General features: G+C 32.0%; 1 protein-coding gene and 48 non-coding genes across 49 annotated transcripts; all 49 read right to left on the bottom strand.

The window, feature by feature from the left end:
* Positions 1-3228: 3228 nt before the first annotated feature.
* On the bottom strand, positions 3229-13060 carry LOC113389300. Its single transcript, XM_026626347.1, has 4 exons — positions 12861-13060; positions 6195-6526; positions 4436-4641; positions 3229-3263 (listed from the first exon to the last, which is right to left on the bottom strand). Exons 2-4 carry the CDS (start codon positions 6518-6520, stop codon positions 3229-3231), a joined length of 567 nt encoding a protein of 188 aa, XP_026482132.1. The 5' UTR covers positions 6521-6526; positions 12861-13060.
* A 3349-nt stretch (positions 13061-16409) lies between these two features.
* On the bottom strand, positions 16410-16481 carry Trnae-uuc. Its single transcript has one exon. It is a non-coding gene; the product is annotated as a tRNA-Glu (tRNA).
* Positions 16482-17523: 1042 nt separating this feature from the next.
* Trnae-cuc lies at positions 17524-17595 on the bottom strand. The gene has a single exon. It is a non-coding gene; the product is annotated as a tRNA-Glu (tRNA).
* Positions 17596-17689: 94 nt separating this feature from the next.
* Positions 17690-17761, bottom strand: Trnae-uuc. The gene has a single exon. It is a non-coding gene; the product is annotated as a tRNA-Glu (tRNA).
* Positions 17762-17856: 95 nt separating this feature from the next.
* Trnae-cuc lies at positions 17857-17928 on the bottom strand. Its single transcript has one exon. It is a non-coding gene; the product is annotated as a tRNA-Glu (tRNA).
* A 425-nt stretch (positions 17929-18353) lies between these two features.
* On the bottom strand, positions 18354-18425 carry Trnae-uuc. Its single transcript has one exon. It is a non-coding gene; the product is annotated as a tRNA-Glu (tRNA).
* An 81-nt stretch (positions 18426-18506) lies between these two features.
* Trnae-uuc lies at positions 18507-18578 on the bottom strand. The gene has a single exon. It is a non-coding gene; the product is annotated as a tRNA-Glu (tRNA).
* A 95-nt stretch (positions 18579-18673) lies between these two features.
* Trnae-uuc lies at positions 18674-18745 on the bottom strand. Its single transcript has one exon. It is a non-coding gene; the product is annotated as a tRNA-Glu (tRNA).
* Positions 18746-18959: 214 nt separating this feature from the next.
* Positions 18960-19031, bottom strand: Trnae-uuc. The gene has a single exon. It is a non-coding gene; the product is annotated as a tRNA-Glu (tRNA).
* Positions 19032-19126: 95 nt separating this feature from the next.
* Positions 19127-19198, bottom strand: Trnae-uuc. The gene has a single exon. It is a non-coding gene; the product is annotated as a tRNA-Glu (tRNA).
* A 93-nt stretch (positions 19199-19291) lies between these two features.
* On the bottom strand, positions 19292-19363 carry Trnae-uuc. Its single transcript has one exon. It is a non-coding gene; the product is annotated as a tRNA-Glu (tRNA).
* Positions 19364-19456: 93 nt separating this feature from the next.
* Positions 19457-19528, bottom strand: Trnae-uuc. Its single transcript has one exon. It is a non-coding gene; the product is annotated as a tRNA-Glu (tRNA).
* A 91-nt stretch (positions 19529-19619) lies between these two features.
* On the bottom strand, positions 19620-19691 carry Trnae-uuc. The gene has a single exon. It is a non-coding gene; the product is annotated as a tRNA-Glu (tRNA).
* Positions 19692-19796: 105 nt separating this feature from the next.
* Positions 19797-19868, bottom strand: Trnae-cuc. The gene has a single exon. It is a non-coding gene; the product is annotated as a tRNA-Glu (tRNA).
* Positions 19869-19964: 96 nt separating this feature from the next.
* Trnae-uuc lies at positions 19965-20036 on the bottom strand. Its single transcript has one exon. It is a non-coding gene; the product is annotated as a tRNA-Glu (tRNA).
* Positions 20037-20133: 97 nt separating this feature from the next.
* Positions 20134-20205, bottom strand: Trnae-uuc. Its single transcript has one exon. It is a non-coding gene; the product is annotated as a tRNA-Glu (tRNA).
* A 93-nt stretch (positions 20206-20298) lies between these two features.
* Positions 20299-20370, bottom strand: Trnae-uuc. The gene has a single exon. It is a non-coding gene; the product is annotated as a tRNA-Glu (tRNA).
* Positions 20371-20465: 95 nt separating this feature from the next.
* On the bottom strand, positions 20466-20537 carry Trnae-uuc. Its single transcript has one exon. It is a non-coding gene; the product is annotated as a tRNA-Glu (tRNA).
* Positions 20538-20623: 86 nt separating this feature from the next.
* On the bottom strand, positions 20624-20695 carry Trnae-uuc. The gene has a single exon. It is a non-coding gene; the product is annotated as a tRNA-Glu (tRNA).
* A 96-nt stretch (positions 20696-20791) lies between these two features.
* Trnae-uuc lies at positions 20792-20863 on the bottom strand. Its single transcript has one exon. It is a non-coding gene; the product is annotated as a tRNA-Glu (tRNA).
* A 95-nt stretch (positions 20864-20958) lies between these two features.
* Trnae-uuc lies at positions 20959-21030 on the bottom strand. Its single transcript has one exon. It is a non-coding gene; the product is annotated as a tRNA-Glu (tRNA).
* Positions 21031-21126: 96 nt separating this feature from the next.
* Trnae-cuc lies at positions 21127-21198 on the bottom strand. The gene has a single exon. It is a non-coding gene; the product is annotated as a tRNA-Glu (tRNA).
* Positions 21199-21295: 97 nt separating this feature from the next.
* Positions 21296-21367, bottom strand: Trnae-uuc. The gene has a single exon. It is a non-coding gene; the product is annotated as a tRNA-Glu (tRNA).
* Positions 21368-21462: 95 nt separating this feature from the next.
* Positions 21463-21533, bottom strand: Trnae-cuc. The gene has a single exon. It is a non-coding gene; the product is annotated as a tRNA-Glu (tRNA).
* A 256-nt stretch (positions 21534-21789) lies between these two features.
* On the bottom strand, positions 21790-21861 carry Trnae-uuc. Its single transcript has one exon. It is a non-coding gene; the product is annotated as a tRNA-Glu (tRNA).
* A 248-nt stretch (positions 21862-22109) lies between these two features.
* On the bottom strand, positions 22110-22181 carry Trnae-uuc. Its single transcript has one exon. It is a non-coding gene; the product is annotated as a tRNA-Glu (tRNA).
* Positions 22182-22276: 95 nt separating this feature from the next.
* Trnae-uuc lies at positions 22277-22348 on the bottom strand. The gene has a single exon. It is a non-coding gene; the product is annotated as a tRNA-Glu (tRNA).
* Positions 22349-22439: 91 nt separating this feature from the next.
* Trnae-uuc lies at positions 22440-22511 on the bottom strand. Its single transcript has one exon. It is a non-coding gene; the product is annotated as a tRNA-Glu (tRNA).
* Positions 22512-22604: 93 nt separating this feature from the next.
* Positions 22605-22676, bottom strand: Trnae-uuc. The gene has a single exon. It is a non-coding gene; the product is annotated as a tRNA-Glu (tRNA).
* An 89-nt stretch (positions 22677-22765) lies between these two features.
* On the bottom strand, positions 22766-22837 carry Trnae-uuc. Its single transcript has one exon. It is a non-coding gene; the product is annotated as a tRNA-Glu (tRNA).
* Positions 22838-22933: 96 nt separating this feature from the next.
* Trnae-uuc lies at positions 22934-23005 on the bottom strand. Its single transcript has one exon. It is a non-coding gene; the product is annotated as a tRNA-Glu (tRNA).
* A 90-nt stretch (positions 23006-23095) lies between these two features.
* Trnae-uuc lies at positions 23096-23167 on the bottom strand. The gene has a single exon. It is a non-coding gene; the product is annotated as a tRNA-Glu (tRNA).
* Positions 23168-23425: 258 nt separating this feature from the next.
* Positions 23426-23497, bottom strand: Trnae-uuc. Its single transcript has one exon. It is a non-coding gene; the product is annotated as a tRNA-Glu (tRNA).
* Positions 23498-23588: 91 nt separating this feature from the next.
* Positions 23589-23660, bottom strand: Trnae-uuc. The gene has a single exon. It is a non-coding gene; the product is annotated as a tRNA-Glu (tRNA).
* An 80-nt stretch (positions 23661-23740) lies between these two features.
* Trnae-uuc lies at positions 23741-23812 on the bottom strand. Its single transcript has one exon. It is a non-coding gene; the product is annotated as a tRNA-Glu (tRNA).
* A 93-nt stretch (positions 23813-23905) lies between these two features.
* Positions 23906-23977, bottom strand: Trnae-cuc. The gene has a single exon. It is a non-coding gene; the product is annotated as a tRNA-Glu (tRNA).
* Positions 23978-24249: 272 nt separating this feature from the next.
* On the bottom strand, positions 24250-24321 carry Trnae-uuc. The gene has a single exon. It is a non-coding gene; the product is annotated as a tRNA-Glu (tRNA).
* Positions 24322-24416: 95 nt separating this feature from the next.
* Positions 24417-24488, bottom strand: Trnae-uuc. The gene has a single exon. It is a non-coding gene; the product is annotated as a tRNA-Glu (tRNA).
* A 264-nt stretch (positions 24489-24752) lies between these two features.
* Trnae-uuc lies at positions 24753-24824 on the bottom strand. Its single transcript has one exon. It is a non-coding gene; the product is annotated as a tRNA-Glu (tRNA).
* A 426-nt stretch (positions 24825-25250) lies between these two features.
* Positions 25251-25322, bottom strand: Trnae-uuc. The gene has a single exon. It is a non-coding gene; the product is annotated as a tRNA-Glu (tRNA).
* An 83-nt stretch (positions 25323-25405) lies between these two features.
* On the bottom strand, positions 25406-25477 carry Trnae-uuc. Its single transcript has one exon. It is a non-coding gene; the product is annotated as a tRNA-Glu (tRNA).
* A 95-nt stretch (positions 25478-25572) lies between these two features.
* Trnae-cuc lies at positions 25573-25644 on the bottom strand. Its single transcript has one exon. It is a non-coding gene; the product is annotated as a tRNA-Glu (tRNA).
* Positions 25645-25742: 98 nt separating this feature from the next.
* Positions 25743-25814, bottom strand: Trnae-cuc. Its single transcript has one exon. It is a non-coding gene; the product is annotated as a tRNA-Glu (tRNA).
* A 262-nt stretch (positions 25815-26076) lies between these two features.
* Trnae-uuc lies at positions 26077-26148 on the bottom strand. Its single transcript has one exon. It is a non-coding gene; the product is annotated as a tRNA-Glu (tRNA).
* Positions 26149-26243: 95 nt separating this feature from the next.
* Trnae-cuc lies at positions 26244-26315 on the bottom strand. Its single transcript has one exon. It is a non-coding gene; the product is annotated as a tRNA-Glu (tRNA).
* Positions 26316-26734: 419 nt separating this feature from the next.
* Trnae-uuc lies at positions 26735-26806 on the bottom strand. Its single transcript has one exon. It is a non-coding gene; the product is annotated as a tRNA-Glu (tRNA).
* Positions 26807-26892: 86 nt separating this feature from the next.
* Trnae-uuc lies at positions 26893-26964 on the bottom strand. Its single transcript has one exon. It is a non-coding gene; the product is annotated as a tRNA-Glu (tRNA).
* A 250-nt stretch (positions 26965-27214) lies between these two features.
* On the bottom strand, positions 27215-27286 carry Trnae-uuc. Its single transcript has one exon. It is a non-coding gene; the product is annotated as a tRNA-Glu (tRNA).
* A 93-nt stretch (positions 27287-27379) lies between these two features.
* Trnae-cuc lies at positions 27380-27451 on the bottom strand. Its single transcript has one exon. It is a non-coding gene; the product is annotated as a tRNA-Glu (tRNA).
* Between the last annotated feature and the right edge of the window lie 22 nt (positions 27452-27473).

Genomic DNA, 27473 nt, shown 5'->3' with positions numbered 1-27473 from the left:
AAAAACATTCAACTTATAGCTTTAGAAAAAGTTACAGGAATCAGAGAGTCATGTGAAAATTTTTATAAACTAGAAATCAAACTTAAATTATACTCTTGCGTTGTTATTAGAATTTTGGTTAATAACTTTATCAGTTTAGGCCAGATCTATATTTTTTAAACCAAATTTTGGATTTAGACGCAGTCAGCATATCTTCTCTACTACATAAAATCAAGAGTTTATCACTAGCAATTTTTGCTATATCAGCTTTTAAAACATGTTTAATAAGTTGCATGAAAAAATATAGTGAATTATCTTTGCTAAAACCAAAGTTACTACTTCAGAACACTTATAAAGAGCAGTGAATTGGGACAAGACAAGTTATTGGTACAATTCCAATGCACATAATAAATAATGGTTCAGTTTTTTCTTTCGACTCTATTCAACAGACATATAAAAATGAGTTATAAAATGCTTACCAGCGCACTACTATTTTTTACGACCCAAGATTTATGCGTATATTGTTTACCATGATCTAGCACAATAGTACAACTATACGTAATAATTAAAAATAACATTGATTAAAAATCTTTGTCAATTAAAAATAATTATATTTACTGAGAAGTAAATATATTATATTAAATATCATTAAGTATTTTATATTATCTAATGAAGTTATTATAAATGTTTATATGCAGAAGTATAATGTGCAGAAGTATCATTCGACTATATTTTATTTTGATATTTTTTCTTTTATTAATAATTGTGCCATCACGAAATATCAGCAATTTTTTCGGAAGAACTTATTGTTAGAATATTTAAATTGGATGCCAATCCATTAATTGGGCGTCCGTGCATGATAGAGTTTTGAAAAATTTAAACAAAATAATATGTACATTGTTTGCTGTCTTGCATTCTGAATATAACTAAAGATAATTCTGAAGATGTGATGATCTTCTTGAAATTCTATATGATACTAAAACAGCACGATTTGTAAATAAAATATATATTATGCCTTCTTGCATTTTGGATATATCTATATCTTTTGGATTTAAACTAAAATAATCTTGAAATAAGTGTCGTTGCAGAAAATTAGATGCCACATTTATTAGTAGAGTGCAGTAAACGGAGAGGAAAAAAGGGTATAACTTCTGAATTTTTTTACTGTGCTCCGAATTGAATGAAATTCTCAAGTTCAAAAGTAAAAACAATTCGGGTTGCGCCATCATCCCCCGGGGGATGACACCCCTTCTCAATTGTGTAATTACATTTTTTCAAAATAACGTCGGAAATCGATAGAAGAACTAATTATAAGAAAAAAATGTCTTTTATAGTTTTTCAAAAAAACTAATACTTTTCAAGTTACTGGCCACTAAAGATTCATATATTTTTGGCGTTTTTCTTCGTTTTTTTGCAAAATCTCCTAAAATATACATTTTAACGAAAATCATGTAATGAACAAAATAATGTCAATAAAAATCTTAATAAATCGGTGTTACATAAAGTGTTCTAGGAAAAATATTAAGCAAGATTTGAAAGAGTAAAGTTGCTTTTTATTTCGTTCAAAAATTAATTGTTGTATTTAAAGCCATCTAGTGTCGAGGTTTTACATTTATGCATTTCGGTGAAATTGGGTTTTACAGGGCTCAACATAAGCTTTAAATGAGTGCTGTTACAAGTTTTTTGCGTGTAAAATGAGTGAGCTATCATGCAAATAAGAAGCATTTCGTTATTTTGAAAAAATACAATTACAAAATGGAGAAGGGGTGTCATCCCCCCGGGGAGTGATGGCGCAACCCGAATTGTTTTCACTTTTGAACTTGAGGGTAAGATGAACCTAATTCCAAAATTTCATTCGATTCGGAGCACAGTAAAAAAATTCAGACCTAAAACGCTCCGTTTACTGCACTAGTAGGGGAGACTGGGTAAGGTTGTGCCAGGTTACGGTTGGGACAGTGTCATAACAGCTAAACTATACTAATTTTGAGATAGGGTCCAAAGGGAGAAAGATAAAGTATGTTTGTTCGAACAAGTTTAAATTATTGCATTAAGTCAGCGCTCTACATTAAAATAATCTGTACACCGAATTGCTTTTAAAGAATCAAAAGTAAGTGTTTTGTGGACTCGCTCTTTTCTTGTTTAATTTTATTCTATGACTAATGGTACTTAAGCGTCCTACGGGAACTACGGGAAGTTCCAGCAATTTGCCTTAAGACACGATGCCATGCACCGCTAGTTTCAGTTCACTTTTCTACTAGCTAACTAGCAAATTAACAAAATTATTTCTGATAAGAAAAGTGGCACCACCGTATCCCGTCTCCCAAAATGCAATGATCATAATTTAATAAAAATTTACATGATGAGTGCATAATCAAGAAAAAGATTTATAGTGTATAGAATATTAGAATTTTTTACAAAAAGTAGACCGAAGTAAACTTACTTGTAGTATGCAAAAAAAAAGTTTATACCAAAAGTATAAGGAAGTGGTCTCTATTTATTATTTCCTGACCCAGGCTTATTTGAATTTTTAATTCTAATTAAAATTGTACTATAAAAAACTTGAATGATTTGAAAATGAATTCTGAGAATATTTCAATTGAAGGCTTTCTTTTACTAGGTTTCTTAAAATAAACCAATATTATTTGTAAGTATGATATAATGGATCTAAAAATTTGATACCCATTCTCAAGAATGTGTGTTCCTAGAATACACTTTTGTCGATTCAAATCCCCAAATATAATCAGAAACCATTCGTGGAAGCGTTATCAAATAATAATTTCAAGATCAAAACAAAGGCATTATTGTTTATGGGAACCATAATAATAATATTTATTGTCACTGTTAATTTATATTACAGGACAACTTTATTATGTTTAATATATCCGGCGAATACAGTTCTTTACATATAGTGATTTTGAACGATCTCATTCATCTAGCAGAAAGATTATTTAAAGTTCGAATTAAAAATTATAAATGAAATTTTAGAAAAAATATATTTTTGGTATGTAAGTAACAGAAATCAGAACTTAACGAGTCCTAAAAGTAGTGCCTGACTTCTTTTGACGACGCTTTATAGAAAGCAACCCAAACGGTTGCCCTATCTCTATGTGATGAACTTTTTTTGAATAATTTTTCTGATAACGTTGATTTTTTTATCGATGCAGCAACGCCGGGTAAGAGCAATTTTTAGTTGGAAACATATTGCTATCTGTATTTCCAAGTGAAAATCGATGTCATTACTGCTTGACATCAGGCAGTCAGAGCTGAAGACCAGTATATTGAATCTGGATGTTCGATAAATCAAGAAAATATATGAGACATACGTTGCAAACTATAAGATATGTTCAAAGACACATCTTCCGACCGTGAAATATTCCCTGATAGTTATTTATTATTAATTTGCAGATTTATGCATTTTATTATGCGTTTTATTATGCATAATAAACTAAAATTTACTTACATAATTACATAAAAATTAAATATTATAAATAGAACTGGAGATCTGCTCTGCTTACTATATAGTAAGAATAGAAAAGAATATTCAAGTTTTTAATAGTCTTGAAATGTAAGCACAAGGTGAGTAAAAGGTTTCTAAACATTATTCCTTTTGGAAAAAAAAATTAAGAAAAATCTTAATGAAGATTTAGTAAATTTGAAGTAATCACTAGCAAATTATGACGGTGAATTAAATTTATTTTACGATCTTTAATCAAAAACAAGTATGTATTAATAATTTAACCGAAAGTCTACATGGTAAAATATTTTAATTTCGATTAAAATTTGATTTGCATCAATATGCTTTAACATATAGTTTTAACCTTTTATTTTTATGGAGCAATAAGAATCAAAATTTACAATTTTGTAATTGTTTATTGAATAAATGAGTTGAAGAGTATTATCTCTAGGTATTTAATAAACAAATTGGAACATTAAAAGATTTGTTAAAAAATCTTTAAATAAATCAGTAAATGTATCAAATGTAAACCTTTTCTAAAATGAATATTAAATGAATATTGAAGAACATTTGATAGCTTTTGATGAAAGCACTTGGATGAATATGAAATTTCTCAAAAAAGTAATAAAAAGAAATCTCATATTCATCCAAGTGTGTCTATCAAAAAATATATTAAGTGTTATTCAATATTTATTTGGTATTCACTTTAGAAAAGATTTACATTACTTTATATTTAACTTAAGTTAATATAAAGAAAAAAATATTAAATTAATTAGCACCTGGAAGCATCTAATAAATAAGAGTAGTTCGAGCAATAAGAGAGTTGTTAAATGTAATTTAATATAAATTAAATATTCATAGTTGAAGCTTCCATGCATTTGATGAAAATCAAAGTAAAATACCACATTAGTTCTAATCAATAATAAAATAATATTTAACCGTTACTCTTGAAAACTGATGGTTTCATCATTTAAAACAATTACTTAATAAAGATAAATTTACCTTTGACGTTTTTTTCCCTCATTATTATGCATTCTTTTCTAGATTTTTTCTGTAAATTGTGACATTTAAGAAATCGTTCATACCAAGCTCTGCTAGCATTGAAGTTATAACTCTGAAGATAAACAGAAACATTTCCTATTTTTCGCTCATTATTTTTTGCAAGATCTTCAACAATTTCTAAAGCCTTTGATCTAATGGTCGAATACCTAGAAGATAAATAGAAAATCAGTGAAAACTGTGAGTTGCAAATAGACCCTAGTATATAAAAAAATAAATTTCTGTCTGAATTTTAAAAATTATATATGTATATATAAATCAAAATCTGAACTTAAGCCACCTATAAAGAAACTATATATATATATATATATATATATATATATATATATATATATATATATTGAAATGAATAAAACAGCCAATGCGTCGAATGTAAAGAATTTATTTTAGTTTTTTATACGTTTCTAGACTAGATGTGTCTCATCATTCAGCTAAAAGAAGCTTTTTTAGCTGAAGCTCTTTTAGCTGAATGATGAGACACATCTAGTCTCAAAACGTATAAAAAATTAAAATAAATTCTTTACATTCGACATATTGGCTGTTTTATTCATTTCAATATGTTTCAACGTCGAACAAAAGATCCTCAAGATATATATATATATATATATATATATATATATATATATATATATATATTTATTTATACGGAACTTTCAAATTTAGATTTTGATTCAAAACTCTGGTCTATTAAAAATTATTGATTTATAAAGTATCATTGATCGATAGGTCAGGAATAAATAAATTGACTATGTTCTTATGACTTATTTTATTTGCAGTTTGTAAAATGATTAAATATATATTAAAGTAAAATTACAGCAACAGTCACTGTAAATTTTCCAATAATACTTTTCTATAAGACAACATGATGCACAGAAATGAACACTAATTTATATAATTCATCCCAATCAGCATTCAGTACTACAAAGATTATTAAAATATACATTCAAAGAGGATATTTTTAAGAAATTGGATTAGCTTTATAATTTTTGGAATAATGGCTTCTCACAATAAACATAATGCTTAAAAGTTTTGTTATATCAACTCAAATAATAAAACATAAGGTGTTCACAAATTATTGTTGAACTATCGAAAAGGCTTACAACTGGGTAACATATTGAAATTTACATTTATCATCATAATTAATTAATGCTTTTCTTGTATTAACAGATTAATAAAACATAAATCGAATATATTAGTGAAGAAGTAATTTGAAAAACTATTGCACAATATTTGTTTGAAAAACCTCTTACAATAACCCATCGCTTTACATAGATTTGATAATTTTGCTTCGAATAAACTTTATTGAATGTTATTCGAACAAATTTATACCAAGACAAAATCATATATATATATATATATATATATATATATATATATAATTTATCAGTTTAATGTTATGTTTATAGATTGAAATGACTTATAGTCAACTCTGTTAATGTATATACAGTATATACTATTATGTATACTAATATTTTTTTCTAATAATAAAGCAAATCTTGGCCAAATACCCTTCAGGAACTAATTCCTGGTTATAAAGAAAAATGTATAAGAATTTTAAATAAGGGTTTTGGTTGCAAAAAGGTCAATGAATACCAATCTCGATTATACTTGAATGGAGGAACCCATCGAGACTTAAAATTAGAATTTAAGTTAACTACTTAATTAGAATTTAAGTTAACTCTTTGCATTTGTTATAACTTACTCTAGTTCAACATCATTTTTATTCTTAGTAATCCATTCCATCAAAATGCTTTCCATCTGATTTATAATAGGTTCTAGAGATAATTTAACTACTTTAACATTTTCAGGACCTACAGCCATCATTTTCGTTTTAATATCATCGCTCTTGGATTTTATTTCTCGTACAATGGCTGGTTCGGTTTTACACATATTAGCTGTTTGTGCAACATTTTCACCTTTGTCCAAATTATTTATTATTTTTAACGTCGTTGCCAGATTTGGTGTTGTTTTCAGTGGTTTGCATATAGTTTTGCTTGATAAAGCAGCCAGTGGTGGTAGTTCGTGCATTTTTTTCTGTAAAAATAAAAGTATATTAAAAAAGACATTTTAAAAAATGAGGAACTACTAAATGATTCTATCAATAGTATCACATGTACAGATATAAGGTTACAGATATCACACAAATATAAGAAAAAAATAGAATTTTCACCGTGAATATCTAGAATAAATAATTAATTTTTAATAGTGAGTGTTAATTAAAAAAAATGGTTTCGAAAATCAAAATGCAAGAGTGAATTCATTAAATTTTCGAATACATAATTAAAAATGTGTATAAAAGTGTATAATTTTTTTTTGTTCTTTTTTTTATAGTTTATGAAGAAAATCTCATATTCCAGGAATTTAGATATATTTATAGATTGAATAAATATTATGAATAAATATAATGAAGCTCTTAGATCAGAAACATAAAATTAATATATGATAAATGAAAAATGAGAATATATATGGTAATAGTTATCCAGAAAAACTTTAACTATAGAAATTGATTGAAACCAAATTTGAAAGAAGTATGTGCGCGTGTGAGTGGATGTGAATGGATTTTTTACCTTAAATCGAAGTTTTCTCAAAAACGGTTGGACCGTTTTCAAAAATTTAAAAGCCATTCGATGCACCTCGGTGAGGACTATTGTTTGTCAGTTTTGTGCGACGATCGGCCAAGCCATTTCATTATAAATAGCAGAAAAGTGAAAAAAAATCGTCCACGTTTTAGCCCGCAATTCTCAATAAATTTTGAAAATTCAAAAACCGTTCAAAAGATATTGGTTGGGAATCGACCTGATTAGTTTTTGGAAAAGATCAGCCGGGTAATAAAGTGTAAAAAAAATTCGACGATTTTTATGAATTTTTTTTGACGATAGATACATAGTCTTATAGATCATACTAAAAAATATTACGGACCTACGAAAAATCGTTTTATTTTAAAAATTCTTCAAAGTTTGCAAAACCTTTGCTCAAAAACGCCTGAACCGATTTCAAAAATTTAAAAGCCATTTGATGAACCTCAATGAGGACTATCGTTTGTCAGTTTTGTGCGACGATATGCCAAGCCGTTTCTTTGTAATTTGGAAAAAGTGTTAAACTTTTCGTCCACATTTAAGCTCATACTACCGAATCGATTTTGAAAATCAAAAACTGTTCGAAAGATATTAGTTGGGAATGATTCTGATTAGTTTTAGGTGAAAATCTACCGAGCCGTTTTCTTGTTATTAACAGTTGAACAAAAAATTTAATACGATTTTTATGGAACGTTTTTTGGCGATATGTATCATGGTCTTATAGAACTTACTGAAATATAACGGCCTTACGATAAGTAGTTTAATTTTAAAAAATTATCAAAGTTTGAGAAAATGAGTTGTTTTTTTCTGACGTTTGTTAAAATTAAAATTAGACTATTTACTTGATAGTGTTCAAACGTTTTTAATTATGTATAATAAATCCACAGGAATATTTTTAATCACACATAAATTAATTTATTTTTTGTTGATTAAGTCGATTATTTACACATATCGGGAAGTTCATGTAACTTGCCTCAAGGCAAAATACCAATACCAACTAGTTAACTATTATTATTAATTTATTTATTATTAAGTGCTAGTATTTATTAATAAATAAATAATAATAAATTCATTATTGAGTGCCAACAATATATCTTGTGCAATTTACTTACTATAAATTTAGATGTTCAGAAAGTTTTTGGCGTCCTCTTTATGGCTGTCAAACTTAACGCTTTTTTAATATTTATTTATTTACTATTATTATTTATTCATTTTTAAGTACTCGTAGATCACATAAAATGCACACAAGAATCTAATTAGAAATTAATTTCAAAATTATTTATTTATTTGAATATGTTTGTTTACACTTTAATAAAAATATACTTTGTTTATACATGACCAACAAACTTGAACTTAGCTTCATTAAAATGATAAATGTCAAAATTAGACATTTAGTTCATTGTGAAGTTCCAATTAATACCAAAACATGCTAAACATAGATAAAAAAGAGTATAAATTGTGCTAAATTCAATAAAAATTTTAAAAACTGTTTTTCAAAGTGCTCCGATGTCTTTTTAAACAAAATGTTTTGTGTAACTTTTATCATTTAGTGATATTTTACATTTAAATATAAAATTTATAAAAGGTTGTTCTTGCTACATGAGGCTAACTGTCACAATGCAAAGATCCTGTCCGCCATTACAGTTATTATTGCAAAAGTGTAAATAACAAATATAAAAAATTGTGTGTGATAAAACGTAGAAAAAAGCCTGATGAATCTTTTTTGTAATATGTACAGGAGTGGTTTTTATTTGTCTCTTGTATTATTGGATACAAATAATAATTCAAAATTTTTTGTGTGAACCTAACCTAACATGACTCATTTGAAAGCGTCCATCACTAAACAGTTATCATTGCAAAAGTGTAACGAACAAATAATAATGCAATTTGTGTGTGATCAAATATAGAAAACAGCCTGATGGATCTTCTTATGCTATAAATTGGTAAGTAGTTATGGTTTTTATTTGATCCTTGTATTATTATCTTCAAATTATCTTTAAAAAAATTTTGGGTAAACCTAACCTAACATGACTCATTTAATCTGACGATTTTCGACTTGTGTTACGTGGTACACTATTTTGCAAAGAAACCTTATTACATCCATTTTTCGAAAAAACTTATTCGTATCAATTTTTTAAAGAAAATATAGTGAAAATGTTAAATAAAATTACCATATTGACAATCATGTCGAACAGGAAATGGCGACCGTAAACGTCAAACATCAACGACGGTTGCTCTTGTCAAGATAAAATCCAAACGTCAGTTAGATTCTTATAAGACATTTTATAAGAAATTGAATATTCGTTAAATGTTTCTCATATTATTGTGTTTTATTTGACAATATTGATGTTGTAACCTAGTACCCCCTTGTCCTGTCACAGAGTACCCCAAAATTTGGGTTCATTGTTTACAGTCAACCGATCTGACTGAAGTACCAGAAATTAAAAAGTTGCTACTAAAAGTTATGTTTTCATAGTTTTAAGTAAACAAATGTTATAGTTTTCATCTATGGCAGTTGGAAATTGGTTTAAATAAATATTATCCTAGTTACATTACCATTTAAGTGATAAAAACAATTGCTTTTTTAGTAACAATGTACCTAACCTTACTTTATGCTTAATTATCTATGCCGATTTCCTTGTTGATATCGGCACGCATACAACGTTGATGCCGATACGCATACAACGACAGATCCATGGCCGGTAATCTCCGAACAAATGTAGATTACCGTGTTTTGAAATGGATTGGTATTTGAATAGTTCGAAGGATGGCGCTACGATTCCCAATTTCATTCATTTAGCAGCTGGCTTGATCTACATTGATTTGATCGGCCATTTTCTATAAGTTGTCAAGTTGTCATCGCGTATTGTAGTTAAGATTTTCTGTGATTGTTTATATATAATTATGTTTTTGTGAATACTGTTTTCATTTATTATTAAGTTAAAATGATGAAGTGTTATGTGCCAAATTGTTATAACCCCAAATATAATAAAAAAATGCATGTCTTTCCGGCATCTAATTATCAGGTATGTACATAATGATGTATTATGCATATAATGAATATGTATCATGAAAGTACTATTAAAATGTTATATATATATATATATATATATATATATATATATATATGTAAATATATATTATACATATTTGTGTGTAAAAAGATGCTTTCAATTTGGATGCAGAGGGCAAATAATCTTTTAATGGATGACCTAACTCTTCGGTTTGTGGCACAAATCAACGATAATTTGAAATCAAAACCAAATAGAAGTATCTCCTTTACGGCAATAACAGAATAGTTTTCAAGTCACTGGAGAATGCTCTGATACAAAACCAGAAGAAAAATCTGCAACTCCAAGGACAAAGTCAAGTAATTATAACTCTAAATACTTCAATAACATTTGCAAAAAAATATTAATAAATGAATCTTATGTTCTTAGGAGATGGAAGCCTAAACACCTTGAAAAAGATTTTTGCAGCACCTCTAAGATTGTGAAGTACAGGTTAAAAGTCACCAATTCTGACACCAGTTTTCCGAAAAGGTACTTTTTCATACTAATTGCAGCAAAAATATTTAATATGATAATTACAATATCTTCAATCAATTAATATGATAACAATATATTCAATAGAAGTCCCTGATATTAGCTGCAAATTGCCGCAGAATGCAATGATAAGGCGTAGGAGTGCCTTAACACCCAGAAGATGTATGATACATCAAATTTTGTTTCGGGATTAAAATGCAATAATTTAAAGGTTAAATTCCAACAGAGTATACAATGTTCTGAGAAGTTTTCAAATATTCCGGAAACTTAAAATGTAAGGGCAAGAATTTTGATAATGTCTCAATTAAGAGAGCATACTCAAAGACCAGACAGTTTATAAAGCGCTAGGGTTCAGTTATAGTTTTAATTAAACCTCCTTGCAATAAAAACTGGATTAAAACGATAGATAGATTTGAGCTACAATTGGTATAAATTAAAAGTAGTTCAGGGTTTTGGTTACTTTCGTTTAAAAAAACACTTCTACAGAAACTATTCAAAGATTTCGTCAAATATAACTTTATTAATGATTGATTATATAGCAAAATAACTATTAAATGGAGAGATAACAAACAAGAATGTCTCATAAATGAATTTTAATCCTAGGAATTTAGTTTTATCTCAATTTGGATATCAATATGTATATATATTTTGTTTTTAGGATTATTTTGTTTGGAAAGTATTCATTCTTTTTTAAAAATGTGCTTTCTTTTTATCCTTTTAAATTATTGCATTACTTGTCATTCCTTCTAAATTTGTCATTCCATCATCAATACTCCTGCGCTTTTTACTTCTTAGTTTTTAAGTTTTTAATATATTATTATTAGTCATTCAGTAATTAATATAAATAAGTTATTTCTAGAATATTAATAGAATAAGTACTTTGAAAATATGTCTGTAATATACTTTAATTAATAGTAGTCAGTTATTTCTGTTTAGTTTATAATTCTTCAAAAGTATGTCTGTGATATATTTGAAAATGTATTTTGTATTTCGTATGTTTTGTTCTTATTTCAAATAATAATTTTTTTCAGATTTTTGGGCTGTATTGATTTTATGTACAAATGTAGAAGTAATACCAGGGGTTAATTTACATACTGTATGTACATGTGCTGCCATGTAGTGATCTATTCGTAAATTAAAATGAGTGTAACGTCAAATGGCCCGAGATGGCGATCTATTTATGCTTATTTATCTATGGACAGATCTCTATTCACATATACGACGACCAATCAAATTCGACCCATATAGAAATTATATCATCGAGAGCAAATGACGAATCATTGGCAATCGATTCTGCCGTAACGCACTTCCGTTGCATTTATACGGATTTACACCCTAGTCGCGCCTAAAAAAGTTTTACTTCAAAAATACGTGTAGTACATTTCACCCATTACATTAATATTTTGAAAATAAAATTTATTTAAGGTACTACAATTTTGATTACAATTGTTACCAATGACATTTTCTATTTATATTTATTTCATTACTTGGAAAATTTTTGTACTCTCATTGATATATTTAATTGATTGAAAAAAGTGTTTCAATTTTAATTAATTATGAATCAATGAAATAGAGTGCAAATTACATTTTCAATCTAATTTTTTTGTATATTTTTTAAATTTTTACCCTTATTTCTAGGCAACCCTTCAAACCATCTCAGTAAACCACCTGTTTACTGTAAACTGTAAATCTTCTGACAAGGTTTAAGAAATAACTTTGAAATTAAATAACACACAAAGAGATGACTCTGCATGAAAATTTTTGGTCTTCTAAAGGTAGGAATATTTATATTTTAATAATTTTTGAATAAGTTTTTAACTAATTTTTCTAAAAAAATATTTCGATGTATTTCCAACCACCTGTGAAATTTAAAACTACATGACATAATTTTGCATTAAAAAATAATCTTCAGTTGATATTTTACAGTAATATGCATAAAATATGAATAAAAAGTTAATATATTAAATATTGACTTAATATTATTATTTATTTGCCATAATAATAATGTATATATTAATAAAAATAATGCTCCCATTTAACCCAAATAAATGTGACGTTTGTAAACATAACCTAAAATTATTTAGGTTAAGTTGCAAGTAGTCGATTATTAGAATGCATAAATATTATTAGTTTGGATAAATTAAGACTAAATTATATTAATTAAAAAAATTATACTTCGCCTAAAATATTTTTTGTTTATTGTGATATGTTTCATACAAACTACAAAATATAATTTAATTATTATACCGAGGTGAACTGTCTGGAACTTGTATGAATAAGCAGCACCTTTCCACTAATTTTGATTAAAAAAGTTATTCACATCACAATCCATTTTAACACTGTTTCACTACAATTTCAATTATTATATTCACTGAAAACTTGGTGCAATGAAATCTTATCACAATTTATTATTTGTTGATGTTATGGTATGTCAGCTTGTTATATGCAAAGCCACTGTATATTTGGTAAAACCACATCAAGGATAAATACAATCTTCAACGGTGTGCGTAAAACTATATTACGTTAGTGTTTGTAAAAACCTGTGACGAGTATGTATGTGTTTTACCGGGGATTCACAATGCAATGTTACGTATAATATGATACTGCGTATATTTTTATCTACATAAACACAAAATGGGAATTACAATTACAAATACTACGTCAAGCATTTGCCGTTTTCACTAAAACACTGAAGATGTCGTTGGGTACAATATTTTTTGATCGGGAGGCATGAGTCAGAAATTACTGACCACAGGCCAACCCTAATTTTTAACTTCCCGTAGGGTAAGTCTTACTTATCTATGGGGTAATCGCAAAAAAAAACGAAAATGACAATTTTTATATATCTTTACGTTTCAAAACCTTCTGAACATTTTGGCATAATTCAGAAAAAATGGTGTATGTTGTGTGTGTATGTGTATGTGTGTGCGTGCGTGTGTGTTTGTGTGCGGATACAAATTTACGTCGACAATTTCGGGAACACGGACCAAACGATTTGAATAATTTAAAAAACATTTGATTCGTATTGACAGGGAGACGTGGTGATTAGTTTTTGGCGAAGGCAGGTCTAGCGGTTTCGAAGATACGGGGCAAAAAGTGCCAAAAATGGTACCTCAGTTTTACGTACGATTTTAATAATTCAAAAAACATTTTACTTGTATTGACAAGGTTAAGAACTGATTGAATTTTTGGAAAGGCAGGTCTAGCGGTTTTCGGAATCTAGTAAAAAAAGTAAAAAAAAGCCATTTGTTGGTCAAAAATAATCATTAGACATATGCACATCAAATTATCGGATATTTTATAGAGATTTTAATAATAAGTATAAATTTTGTTTACATTTCAATGTGGTCCGTAACATCGTTTGTCCGTTAGACGGCGACGCGGCGCTTACGCGCTTCTATAATTCGTCTCTATACAGCTAAAGCAGTGCGATTGCTTTGGAAAAAAGTTTCAAGCTTTCCGAAATATTTCAAAATAAAAAAAAAGTTTCCAAAAGCTTTTTTTTCCAAAAATGTCTTTTTTTAAAAAATAAAAATTTCTCAAAAATTTTTCATAGATTCAAAAAAATATTTATCTTTTAAAAAAAAAACTTTTGATACGGGAAGTTCCAGCAATTTGTGCACAATGCCATACACCACTAGTTTACTGTTTTTTTCTTCAAATATATATGCTTTGTGTTTTTTTCTAGAAGAAATGAATTAAGAAACTAGTGGTGCATGGCGTGCGTGGCCTAGTGTCTTAATTCGATGAATATTGAATGTAATAGATTATTATAAATACTGTAACTTTTATTATTCGTATCTTGTACAAAAGAATTTATGCTTATATGTATATTGTACGACCACGATCGTATATGTTTATATAGAAAGTATTGAGTTGTTCGGGAAGTAACTTCGTTTTTATAGACATTTTGGTACGTAATTTTCGTACAATAAACAAATACTTTAATAAATTTAATAAACTTTAATAATTATCAACTTCCCATAGGGTAAGTTATTGTAATGGGCCGAAAATAGGAATTTTTACATTTCTCGATGTTTTGAAGGTTTCTGAACATTTTGGCATACTTCAGAAAAAATGGATGTGTGTGTGTGTATGTGTGTGTGTACGTATGTATGGATACAATTTTTCGTCCACGTTTTCGGGCGTACGGATCAACCGATTTGAATGGTTCAAAAAACATTCGATTCCTATTGATAAGGAAATGTGCTGATTAATTTTTGGCAAAAGCAAATCCAGCAGTTCCGGAGATAAAGATCAAAGAGTGAGAACATAGAAATCGAGTTTTTGAGAGAACGGAGCATCCGATTTGAATGATCTAAAACACATTCAATTAGTAATGATTGAGAGAAGTGGTTGTTAGTTTTTCGCAAAGGCAGGCCCAGCCATTTCGGAGGTACGAAGCTAAATGTACAAAAATCGCAGTTTTTGAGAAAACTAAGCGTCCGATTTAATTGATTCAAAGAACTTTATGCTTGTCTTAACAAAATAATTGATTTTAGAAAAAAAAAATTGTTTCAACTTTTTTTTTATTTATTTTTTTTATTTATATATTTTTTTTAATTTTTTGTATATCGAAAATAATTCAGATTTTATTTTTAATTCTGACTATAGTTCTAATATACTTTACAAATAATTTCAACTTTGCAATTCAGTTTATACAATTCTTATAAATATTAGACAATGTTACAATATTTATAATAATCTATTTGAAAACATTCAGTATTCCTCGAACATTTCGTTACGGTACGGGAAGTTCCAGCAATTTACCTTAAGGCACGATGCCACCCACCCCACTAGTCTTTTGTCATAATTATCTTTGAGATAAAGGTTTCACCGCCTAAAAATTTTTTAGTGGCCGAAACAAATAATGGTCCGATGATGGCAGGCCTGCAGAATATGATGAATGTGTCATTGGGTTTCATTCAAGGTACAAAAGCTTTTGTCAATTGACCAAACTTATGTGAGGTCTGGTGGGTTAATTCTGATCTTTTCTATTGAAGCATATCATTTAGTTTATCCAAGCTGTTGACATAAGGCATCCGAATTTACCTTTATGATATCCCGGAAAAGCTGAAAAATGAACATTTCCTTTAAAATTTTACCAAACATACTGCATATACTTTGCACTCTGCACATACTTTTTCTGTCAAATTTCAGCTTGGCACCTGCTGAAATTTTATTATTAATTGCGTGTATTATATTTTTTACATCACATTTGACATTTCTATGACAATACGCTTCAAAACCTGATAATTTTCAGGACTTTTCAGAGGCGAATAGCGGACGCCAGTGCGACACCCGTTTCTTTCTATGAGAACCATACATTGAGTTTCGAGAAAAATCCGAGACATTTTGAGGGGTCATAAACTGTTAAATTTAATAAATTTTAACTCAATGAAATGAATTAAAGTACCTTATGTCATATTTATAAGAATTATATAAACTGAATTGTAAAGTTTAAATTATTAATTTTGTGTATAGAAGTAAACCGGGAATCGAACCCGAGCCTTCTGGGTGAGAGCCAGGTATCCTAGCCACTAGACCAAATGGGATATATGAATACGCTATATCCCTATATCTAAAATGTTTAATACCAATTACATAAAATGTTAAATATACGAAGTTATTCCCATACAGGGAATTGAACCCGAACCTCCTGGGTGAAAGCCAGGTACCCTAGCCACTAGACCATATGGGATATATGAATACGGTATATATATCTTTTTTTGCTGCGAGGAACTTTTAATTAAATGGTTAATACCAATTGCGTAAAATGTAAAATATCCAAAGTTATTCCCATACCGGGAATCGAACCCGAGCCTCCTGGGTGAAAGCCAGGTATCCTAGCCACTAGACCATATGGGATACATCAATGCTCTATATCTTTTTTTTTTGCTGCGAGTAACTTTTAATTAAATGCTTAATACCGATTGCATAAAATATTAAATACACGAAAATATTCCCATACCGGGAATCGAACCCGAGCCTCCTGGGTGAAAGCCAGGTATTTCCAAGCCACTAGACCTTATGGGATATATCAATGCTCTATATCTTTTTTTTTGCTGCGAGTAACTTTTAATTAAATGTTTAATACCAATTGCATAAAATGTTCATATACGAAGTTATTCCCATACCGGGAATCGAACCCGAGCCTCCTGGGTGCATATAATCCATTTTTTGCTGCGAGGAACTTTAATTAAATGTTTAATACCAATTGCAAAAATGTTTAAATATACGAAGTTATTCCCATACCGGGAATCGAACCCGAGCCTCCTGGGTGAAAGCCAGGTATCCTAGCCACTAGACCACATGGGAATATGAACACGCTATATTATCTTTTTTTGCTGCGAGGAACTTTGAATTAAATGTTTAATACCAATTGCATAAAATGTTTAAAATACGAAGTTATTCCCATACCGGAATCGAACCCGAGCCTCCTGGGTGAAAGCCAGGTATCCTAGCCACTAGACCATATGGGATATATGAACACGCTATATATATCTTTTTTGCTGCGAGGAACTTTGAATTAAATGTTTAATACCAATTGCATAAAATGTTAAATATACGAAGTTATTCCCATACCGGTAATCGAACCCGAGCCTCCTGGGTGAAAGCCAGGTATCCTAGCCACTAGACCATATGGGATATATGAATACGCTATATATATATCTTTTTTTACTGCGAGGAACTTTTAATTGAATGTTTAATACCAATTGCATAAAATGTTAAATATACGAAGTTATTCCCATACCGGGAATCGAACCCGAGCCTCCTGGGTGAAAGCCAGGCATACTAGCCACTAGACCATATGGGATATATGAACACGCTATATATCTTTTTTTGCTGCGAGGAACTTTTAATTAAATGTTTAATACCAATTGCATAAAATGTTAAATATACGAAGTTATTCCCATACCGGGAATCGAACCCGAGCCTCCTGGGTGAGAGCCAGGTATCCTAGCCACTAGACCATATGGGATATATGAATGCACTATATATAATCTTTTTTGCTGCGAGGAACTTTTAATTAAATGTTTAATACCAATTGCATAAATGTTAAATATACGAAGTTATTCCCATACCGGGAATCGAACCCGAGCCTCCTGGGTGAAAGCCAGGTATCCTAGCCACTAGACCATATGGGATATATGAAATACGCTATATATATCTTTTTTTGCTGCGAGGAACTTTTAATTAAATGTTTAATACCAATTGCATAAAATGTTAATATACGAAGTTATTCCCATACCGGGAATCGAACCCGAGCCTCCTGGGTGAGAGCCAGGTATCCTAGCCACTAGACCATATGGGATATATGAACACGCTATATATATCTTTTTTTGCTGCGAGGAACTTTGAATTAAATGTTTAATACCAATTGCATAAAATGTTAAAAATATACGAAGTTATTCCCATACCGAGAATCGAACCCGAGCCTCCTGGGTGAAAGCCAGGTATCCTAGCCTAGACCATATGGGATATATGAACACGCTATATATATCTTTTTTTGCTGCGAGGAACTTTGAATAAATGTTTAATACCAATTGCATAAAATGTTAAATATACGAAGTTATTCCCATACCGGAATCGAACCCGAGCCCCCTGGGTGAAAGCCAGGTATCCTAGCCACTAGACCATATGGGATATGTGAACACGCTATATATCTTTTTTTGCTGCGAGGAACTTTTAATTAAATGTTTAATACTAATTGCATAAAATGTTAAATATACGAAGTTATTCCCATACCGGGAATCGAACCCGAGCCTCCTGGGTGAAAGCCAGGTATCCTAGCCACTAGACCATATGGGATATATGAACACGCTATTGCTGCGAGGAACTTTTAATTAATGTTTAATACCAATTGCATAAAATGTTAAATATACGAAGTTATTCCCATACCGGGAATCGAACCCGAGCCTCCTGGGTGAAAGCCAGGTATCCTAGCCACTAGACCATATGGGATATATGAACACGCTATATATATCTTTTTTTGCTGCGAGGAACTTTTAATTAAATGTTTAATACCAATTGCATAAAATGTTAAATATACGAAGTTATTCCCATACCGGGAATCGAACCCGAGCCTCCTGGGTGAAAGCCAGGTATCCTAGCCACTAGACCATATGGGATATATGAACACGCTATATATATCTTTTTTTGCTGCGAGGAACTTTTAATTAAATGTTTAATACCAATTGCATAAAATGTTAAATATACGAAGTTATTCCCATACCGGGAATCGAACCCGAGCCTCCTGGGTGCATATATATCCATTTTTGCTGCGAGGAACTTTTAATTAAATGTTTAATACCAATTGCATAAAATGTTAAATATACGAAGTTATTCCCATACCGGGAATCGAACCCGAGCCTCCTGGGTGAAAGCCAGGTATCCTAGCCACTAGACCATATGGGATATATGAATACGCTATATATATCTTTTTTTGCTGCGAGGAACTTTTAATTAAATGTTTAATACCAATTGCATAAAATGTTAAATATACGAAGTTATTCCCATACCGGGAATCGAACCCGAGCCTCCTGGGTGAAAGCCAGGTATCCTAGCCACTAGACCATATGGGATATATGAACACGCTATATATCTTTTTTTGCTGCGAGGAACTTTTAATTAAATGTTTAATACCAATTGCATAAAATGTTAAATATACGAAGTTATTCCCATACCGGGAATCGAACCCGAGCCTCCTGGGTGAAAGCCAGGTATCCTAGCCACTAGACCATATGGGATATATGAACACGCTATATATCTTTTTTTGCTGCGAGGAACTTTTAATTAAATGTTTAATACCAATTGCATAAAATGTTAAATATACGAAGTTATTCCCATACCGGGAATCGAACCCGAGCCTCCTGGGTGAAAGCCAGGTATCCTAGCCACTAGACCATATGGGATATATGAACACGCTATATCTTTTTTTGCTGCGAGGAACTTTTAATTAAATGTTTAATACCAATTGCATAAAATGTTAAATATACGAAGTTATTCCCATACCGGGAATCGAACCCGAGCCTCCTGGGTGAAAGCCAGGTATCCTAGCCACTAGACCATATGGGATATATGAACACGCATATATATATATATATATATATTTTTTGCTGCGAGGAACTTTTAATTAAATGTTTAATACCAATTGCATAAAATGTTAAATATACGAAGTTATTCCCATACCGGGAATCGAACCCGAGCCTCCTGGGTGAGAGCCAGGTATCCTAGCCACAAGACCACATGGGATATATGAATGCACTATATATATATCTTTTTTGCTGCGAGGAACTTTTAATTAAATGTTTAATACCAATTGCATAAAATGTTAAATATACGAAGTTATTCCCATACCGGGAATCGAACCCGAGCCTCCTGGGTGAAAGCCAGGTATCCTAGCCACTAGACCATATGGGATATACGAATACGCTACATATATATCCTTTTTTGCTGCGAGGAACTTTTAATTAAATGTTTAATACCAATTGCATAAAATGTTAAATATACGAAGTTATTCCCATACCGGGAATCGAACCCGAGCCTCCTGGGTGAAAGCCAGGTATCCTAGCCACTAGACCATATGGGATATATGAACACGCTATATATCTTTTTTTGCTGCGAGGAACTTTTAATTAAATGTTTAATACCAATTGCATAAAATGTTAAATATACGAAGTTATTCCCATACCGGGAATCGAACCCGAGCCTCCTGGGTGAAAGCCAGGTATCCTAGCCACTAGACCATATGGGATATATGAACACGCTATATATATCTTTTTTTGCTGCGAGGAACTTTTAATTAAATGTTTAATACCAATTGCATAAAATGTTAAATATACGAAGTTATTCCCATACCGGGAATCGAACCCGAGCCTCCTGGGTGAAAGCCAGGTATCCTAGCCACTAGACCATATGGGATATATGAACACGCTATATATATCTTTTTTTGCTGCGAGGAACTTTTAATTAAATGTTTAATACCAATTGCAAAATATATAAAGTTATTCCCATACCGGGAATCGAACCCGAGCCTCCTGGGTGAAAGCCAGGTATCCTAGCCACTAGACCATATGGGATATATGAATGCACTATATATATATCTTTTTTGCTGCGAGGAACTTTTAATTAAATGTTTAATACCAATTGCATAAAATGTTAAATATACGAAGTTATTCCCATACCGGGAATCGAACCCGAGCCTCCTGGGTGAAAGCCAGGTATCCTAGCCACTAGACCATATGGGATATATGAAAGCACTATATATATCTTTTTTTGCTGCGAGGAACTTTTAATTAAATGTTTAATACCAATTGCATAAAATGTTAAATATACGAAGTTATTCCCATACCGGGAATCGAACCCGAGCCTCCTGGGTGAAAGCCAGGTATCCTAGCCACTAGACCATATGGGATATATGAATGCACTATATATATATTTTTTTTGCTGCGAGGAACTTTTAATTAAATGTTTAATACCAATTGCATAAAATGTTAAATATACGAAGTTATTCCCATACCGGGAATCGAACCCGAGCCTCCTGGGTGAGAGCCAGGTATCCTAGCCACTAGACCATATGGGATATATGAATGCACTATATATATATCTTTTTTTGCTGGGAGGAACTTTTAATTAAATGTTTAATACCAATTGCATAAAATGTTAAATATACGAAGTTATTCCCATACCGGGAATCGAACCCGAGCCTCCTGGGTGAAAGCCAGGTATCCTAGCCACTAGACCATATGGGATATATGAATACGCTATATATATCTTTTTTTGCTGCGAGGAATTTTTAATTAAATGTTTAATACCAATTGCATAAAATGTTAAATATACGAAGTTATTCCCATACCGGAATCGAACCCGAGCCTCCTGGGTGAGAGCCAGGTATCCTAGCCACTAGACCATATGGGATATATGAATGCACTATATATATCTTTTTTTGCTGGGAGGAACTTTTAATTAAATGTTTAATACCAATTGCATAAAATGTTAAATATACGAAGTTATTTCCATACCGGGAATCGAACCCGAGCCTCCTGGGTGAAAGCCAGGTATCCTAGCCACTAGACCATATGGGATATATGAATACGCTATCTTTTTTTGCTGCGAGGAATTTTTAATTAAATGTTTAATACCAATTGCATAAAATGTTAAATATACGAAGTTATTCCCATACCGGGAATCGAACCCGAGCCTCCTGGGTGAAAGCCAGGTATCCTAGCCACTAGACCATATGGGATATATGAACACGCTATATATCTTTTTTTGCTGCGAGGAACTTTTAATTAAATGTTTAATACCAATTGCATAAAATGTTAAATATACGAAGTTATTCCCATACCGGGAATCGAACCCGAGCCTCCTGGGTGAAAGCCAGGTATCCTAGCCACTAGACCATATAGGATATATGAACACGCTATATATATCTTTTTTTGCTGCGAGGAACTTTTAATAACGTTAATACCAATTGCAAAATATATAAAGTTATTCCCATACCGGGAATCGAACCCGAGCCTCCTGGGTGAAAGCCAGGTATCCTAGCCACTAGACCATATGGGATATATGAATGCACTATATATATCTTTTTTTGCTGCGAGGAACTTTTAATTAAATGTTTAATACCAATTGCATAAAATGTTAAATATACGAAGTTATTCCCATACCGGGAATCGAACCCGAGCCTCCTGGGTGAAAGCCAGGTATCCTAGCCACTAGACCATATGGGATATATGAATACGCTATATCTTTTTTTGCTGCGAGGAACTTTTAATTAAATGTTTAATACCAATTGCATAAAATGTTAAATATACGAAGTTATTCCCATACCGGGAATCGAACCCGAGCCTCCTGGGTGAAAGCCAGGTATCCTAGCCACTAGACCATATGGGATATATGAACACGCTATATATCTTTTTTTGCTGCGAGGAACTTTTAATTAAATGTTTAATACCAATTGCATAAAATGTTAAATATACGAAGTTATTCCCATACCGGGAATCGAACCCGAGCCTCCTGGGTGAAAGCCAGGTATCCTAGCCACTAGACCATATGGGATATATGAACACGCTATATATATCTTTTTTTGCTGCGAGGAACTTTGAATTAAATGTTAATACCAATTGCATAAAATGTATATAAAGTTATTCCCATACCGGGAATCGAACCCGAGCCTCCTGGGTGAAAGCCAGGTATCCTAGCCACTAGACCATATGGGATATATGAATGCACGCTATATATATCTTTTTTGCTGCGAGGAACTTTTAATTAAATGTTTAATACCAATTGCATAAAATGTTAAATATACGAAGTTATTCCCATACCGGGAATCGAACCCGAGCCTCCTGGGTGAAAGCCAGGTATCCTAGCCACTAGACCATATGGGATATATGAATACGCTATATCTTTTTTGCTGCGAGGAACTTTTAATTAAATGTTTAATACCAATTGCATAAAATGTTAAATATACGAAGTTATTCCCATACCGGGAATCGAACCCGAGCCTCCTGGGTGAAAGCCAGGTATCCTAGCCACTAGACCATATGGGATATATGAATGCACTATATATATCTTTTTTGCTGCGAGGAACTTTAATTAAATGTTTAATACCAATTGCATAAAATGTTAAATATACGAAGTTATTCCATACCGGGAATCGAACCCGAGGCTCCTGGGTGAAAGCCATGTATCCTAGCCACTAGACCATATGGGATATATGAATGCACTATATATATCATTTTTGCTGCGAGGAACTTTTAATTAAATGTTTAATACCAATTGCATAAAATGTTAAATATACGAAGTTATTCCCATACCGGGAATCGAACCCGAGCCTCCTGGGTGAAAGCCAGGTATCCTAGCCACTAGACCATATGGGATATATGAACACGCTATATCTTTTTTTGCTGCGAGGAACTTTTAATTAAATGTTTAATACCAATTGCATAAAATGTTAAATATACGAAGTTATTCCCATACCGGGAATCGAACCCGAGCCTCCTGGGTGAAAGCCAGGTATCCTAGCCACTAGACCATATGGGATATATGAACACGCTATATATATCTTTTTTTGCTGCGAGGAACTTTTTTAAATGTTAATACCAATTGCAAATATAAAGTTATTCCCATACCGGGAATCGAACCCGAGCCTCCTGGGTGAAAGCCAGGTATCCTAGCCACTAGACCATATGGGATATATGAACACGCTATATATCTTTTTTTGCTGCGAGGAACTTTTAATTAAATGTTTAATACCAATTGCATAAAATGTTAAATATACGAAGTTATTCCCATACCGGGAATCGAACCCGAGCCTCCTGGGTGAGAGCCAGGTATCCTAGCCACTAGACCATATGGGATATATGATGCACTATATATATCTTTTTTTGCTGCGAGGAACTTTTAATTAAATGTTTAATACCAATTGCATAAAATGTTAAATATACGAAGTTATTCCCACACCGGGAATCGAACCCGAGCCTCCTGGGTGAAAGCCAGGTATCCTAGCCACTAGACCATATGGGATATATGAACTATATATACGATATATATATATATCTTTTTTTGCTGCGAGGAACTTTTAATTAAATGTTTAATACCAATTGCATAAAATGTTAAATATACGAAGTTATTCCCATACCGGGAATCGAACCCGAGCCTCCTGGGTGAAAGCCAGGTATCCTAGCCACTAGACCATATGGGATATATGAACACGCTATATATATATCTTTTTTGCTGCGAGGAACTTTAATTAAATGTTTAATACCAATTGCATAAAATGTTAAATATACGAAGTTATTCCCATACCGGGAATCGAACCCGAGCCTCCTGGGTGAAAGCCAGGTATCCTAGCCACTAGACCATATGGGATATATGAACACGCTATATATATATATATTTTTTGCTGCGAGGAACTTTTAATTAAATGTTTAATACCAATTGCATAAAATGTTAAATATACGAAGTTATTCCCATACCGGAATCGAACCCGAGCCTCCTGGGTGAAAGCCAGGTATCCTAGCCACTAGACCATATGGGATATATGAATGCACTATATATATCTTTTTTTGCTGCGAGGAACTTTTAATTAAATGTTTAATACCAATTGCATAAAATGTTAAATATACGAAGTTATTCCCATACCGGGAATCGAACCCGAGCCTCCTGGGTGAAAGCCAGGTATCCTAGCCACTAGACCATATGGGATATATGAATACGCTATATATATCTTTTTTGCTGCGAGGAACTTTTAATTAAATGTTTAATACCAATTGCATAAAATGTTAAATATACGAAGTTATTCCCACACCGGAAATCGAACCCGAGCCTCCTGGGTGAAAGCCAGGTATCCTAGCCACTAGACCATATGGGATATGTGAACACGCTATATATCTTTTTTTGCTGCGAGGAACTTTTAATTAAATGTTTAATACCAATTGCATAAAATGTTAAATATACGAAGTTATTCCCATACCGGAAATCGAACCCGAGCCTCCTGGGTGAAAGCCAGGTATCCTAGCCACTAGACCATATGGGATATATGAATACGCTATATATATCTTTTTTTGCTGCGAGGAACTTTTAATTAAATGTTTAATACCAATTGCATAAAATGTTAAATATACGAAGTTATTCCCATACCGGGAATCGAACCCGAGCCTCCTGGGTGAAAGCCAGGTATCCTAGCCACTAGACCATATGGGATATATGAACACGCTATATATATCTTTTTTTGCTGCGAGGAACTTTTAATAACGTTAATACCAATTGCAAAATATATAAAGTTATTCCCATACCGGGAATCGAACCCGAGCCTCCTGGGTGAAAGCCAGGTATCCTAGCCACTAGACCATATGGGATATATGAAAGCACTATATATATCTTTTTTTGCTGCGAGGAACTTTTAATTAAATGTTTAATACCAATTGCATAAAATGTTAAATATACGAAGTTATTCCCATACCGGGAATCGAACCCGAGCCTCCTGGGTGAGAGCCAGGTATCCTAGCCACTAGACCATATGGGATATATGAATGCACTATATATATATCTTTTTTTTGCTGGGAGGAACTTTTAATTAAATGTTTAATACCAATTGCATAAAATGTTAAATATACGAAGTTATTCCCATACCGGGAATCGAACCCGAGCCTCCTGGGTGAGAGCCAGGTATCCTAGCCACTAGACCATATGGGATATATGAATGCACTATATATATATTTTTTTGCTGCGAGGAACTTTTAATTAAATGTTTAATACCAATTGCATAAAATGTTAAATATACGAAGTTATTCCCATACCGGGAATCGAACCCGAGCCTCCTAGGTGAAAGCCAGGTATCCTAGCCACTAGACCATATGGGATATATGAACACTATATATATATCTTTTTTTGCTGGGAGGAACTTTTAATTAAATGTTTAATACCAATTGCATAAAATGTTAAATATACGAAGTTATTCCCATACCGGGAATCGAACCCGAGCCTCCTGGGTGAAAGCCAGGTATCCTAGCCACTAGACCATATGGGATATATGAATACGCTATATATATCTTTTTTTGCTGCGAGGAATTTTTAATTAAATGTTTAATACCAATTGCATAAAATGTTAAATATACGAAGTTATTCCCATACCGGGAATCGAACCCGAGCCTCCTGGGTGAGAGCCAGGTATCCTAGCCACTAGACCATATGGGATATATGAACACTATATATATATCTTTTTTTGCTGGGAGGAACTTTTAATTAAATGTTTAATACCAATTGCATAAAATGTTAAATATACGAAGTTATTTCCATACCGGGAATCGAACCCGAGCCTCCTGGGTGAAAGCCAGGTATCCTAGCCACTAGACCATATGGGATATATGAATACGCTATCTTTTTTTGCTGCGAGGAATTTTTAATTAAATGTTTAATACCAATTGCATAAAATGTTAAATATACGAAGTTATTCCCATACCGGGAATCGAACCCGAGCCTCCTGGGTGAAAGCCAGGTATACTAGCCACTAGACCATATGGGATATATGAACACGCTATATATCTTTTTTTGCTGCGAGGAACTTTTAATAAATGTTTAATACCAATTGCATAAAATGTTAAAATACGAAGTTATTCCCATACCGGGAATCGAACCCGAGCCTCCTGGGTGAAAGCCAGGTATCCTAGCCACTAGACCATATGGGATATATGAACACGCTATATATATCTTTTTTTGCTGCGAGGAACTTTTAATAAATGTTTAATACCAATTGCAAAATGTTATAAAGTTATTCCCATACCGGGAATCGAACCCGAGCCTCCTGGGTGAAAGCCAGGTATCCTAGCCACTAGACCATATGGGATATATGGATGCACTATATATCTTTTTTTGCTGCGAGGAACTTTTAATTAAATGTTAATACCAATTGCATAAAATGTTAAATATACGAAGTTATTCCCATACGGGAATCGAACCCGAGCCTCCTGGGTGAAAGCCAGGTATCCTAGCCACTAGACCATATGGGATATATGAATACGCTATCTTTTTGCTGCGAGGAACTTTTAATTAAATGTTTAATACCAATTGCATAAAATGTTAAATATACGAAGTTATTCCCATACCGGGAATCGAACCCGAGCCTCCTGGGTGAAAGCCAGGTATCCTAGCCACTAGACCATATGGGATATATGAACACGCTATATATCTTTTTTTGCTGCGAGGAACTTTTAATTAAATGTTTAATACCAATTGCATAAAATGTTAAATATACGAAGTTATTCCCATACCGGGAATCGAACCCGAGCCTCCTGGGTGAGAGCCAGGTATCCTAGCCACTAGACCATATGGGATATATGAACACGCTATATATAT

This window comes from Ctenocephalides felis, unplaced genomic scaffold (genome assembly GCF_003426905.1).
Source record: "Ctenocephalides felis isolate EL2017-DRISC unplaced genomic scaffold, ASM342690v1 CF-g0.4_SCAFFOLD_03573, whole genome shotgun sequence".
In the NCBI taxonomy this organism is placed as follows: domain Eukaryota; kingdom Metazoa; phylum Arthropoda; class Insecta; order Siphonaptera; family Pulicidae; genus Ctenocephalides; species Ctenocephalides felis.
Note: the sequence above shows the minus strand (reverse complement) of the source record. Positions and strands in the feature narration are given on the sequence as shown.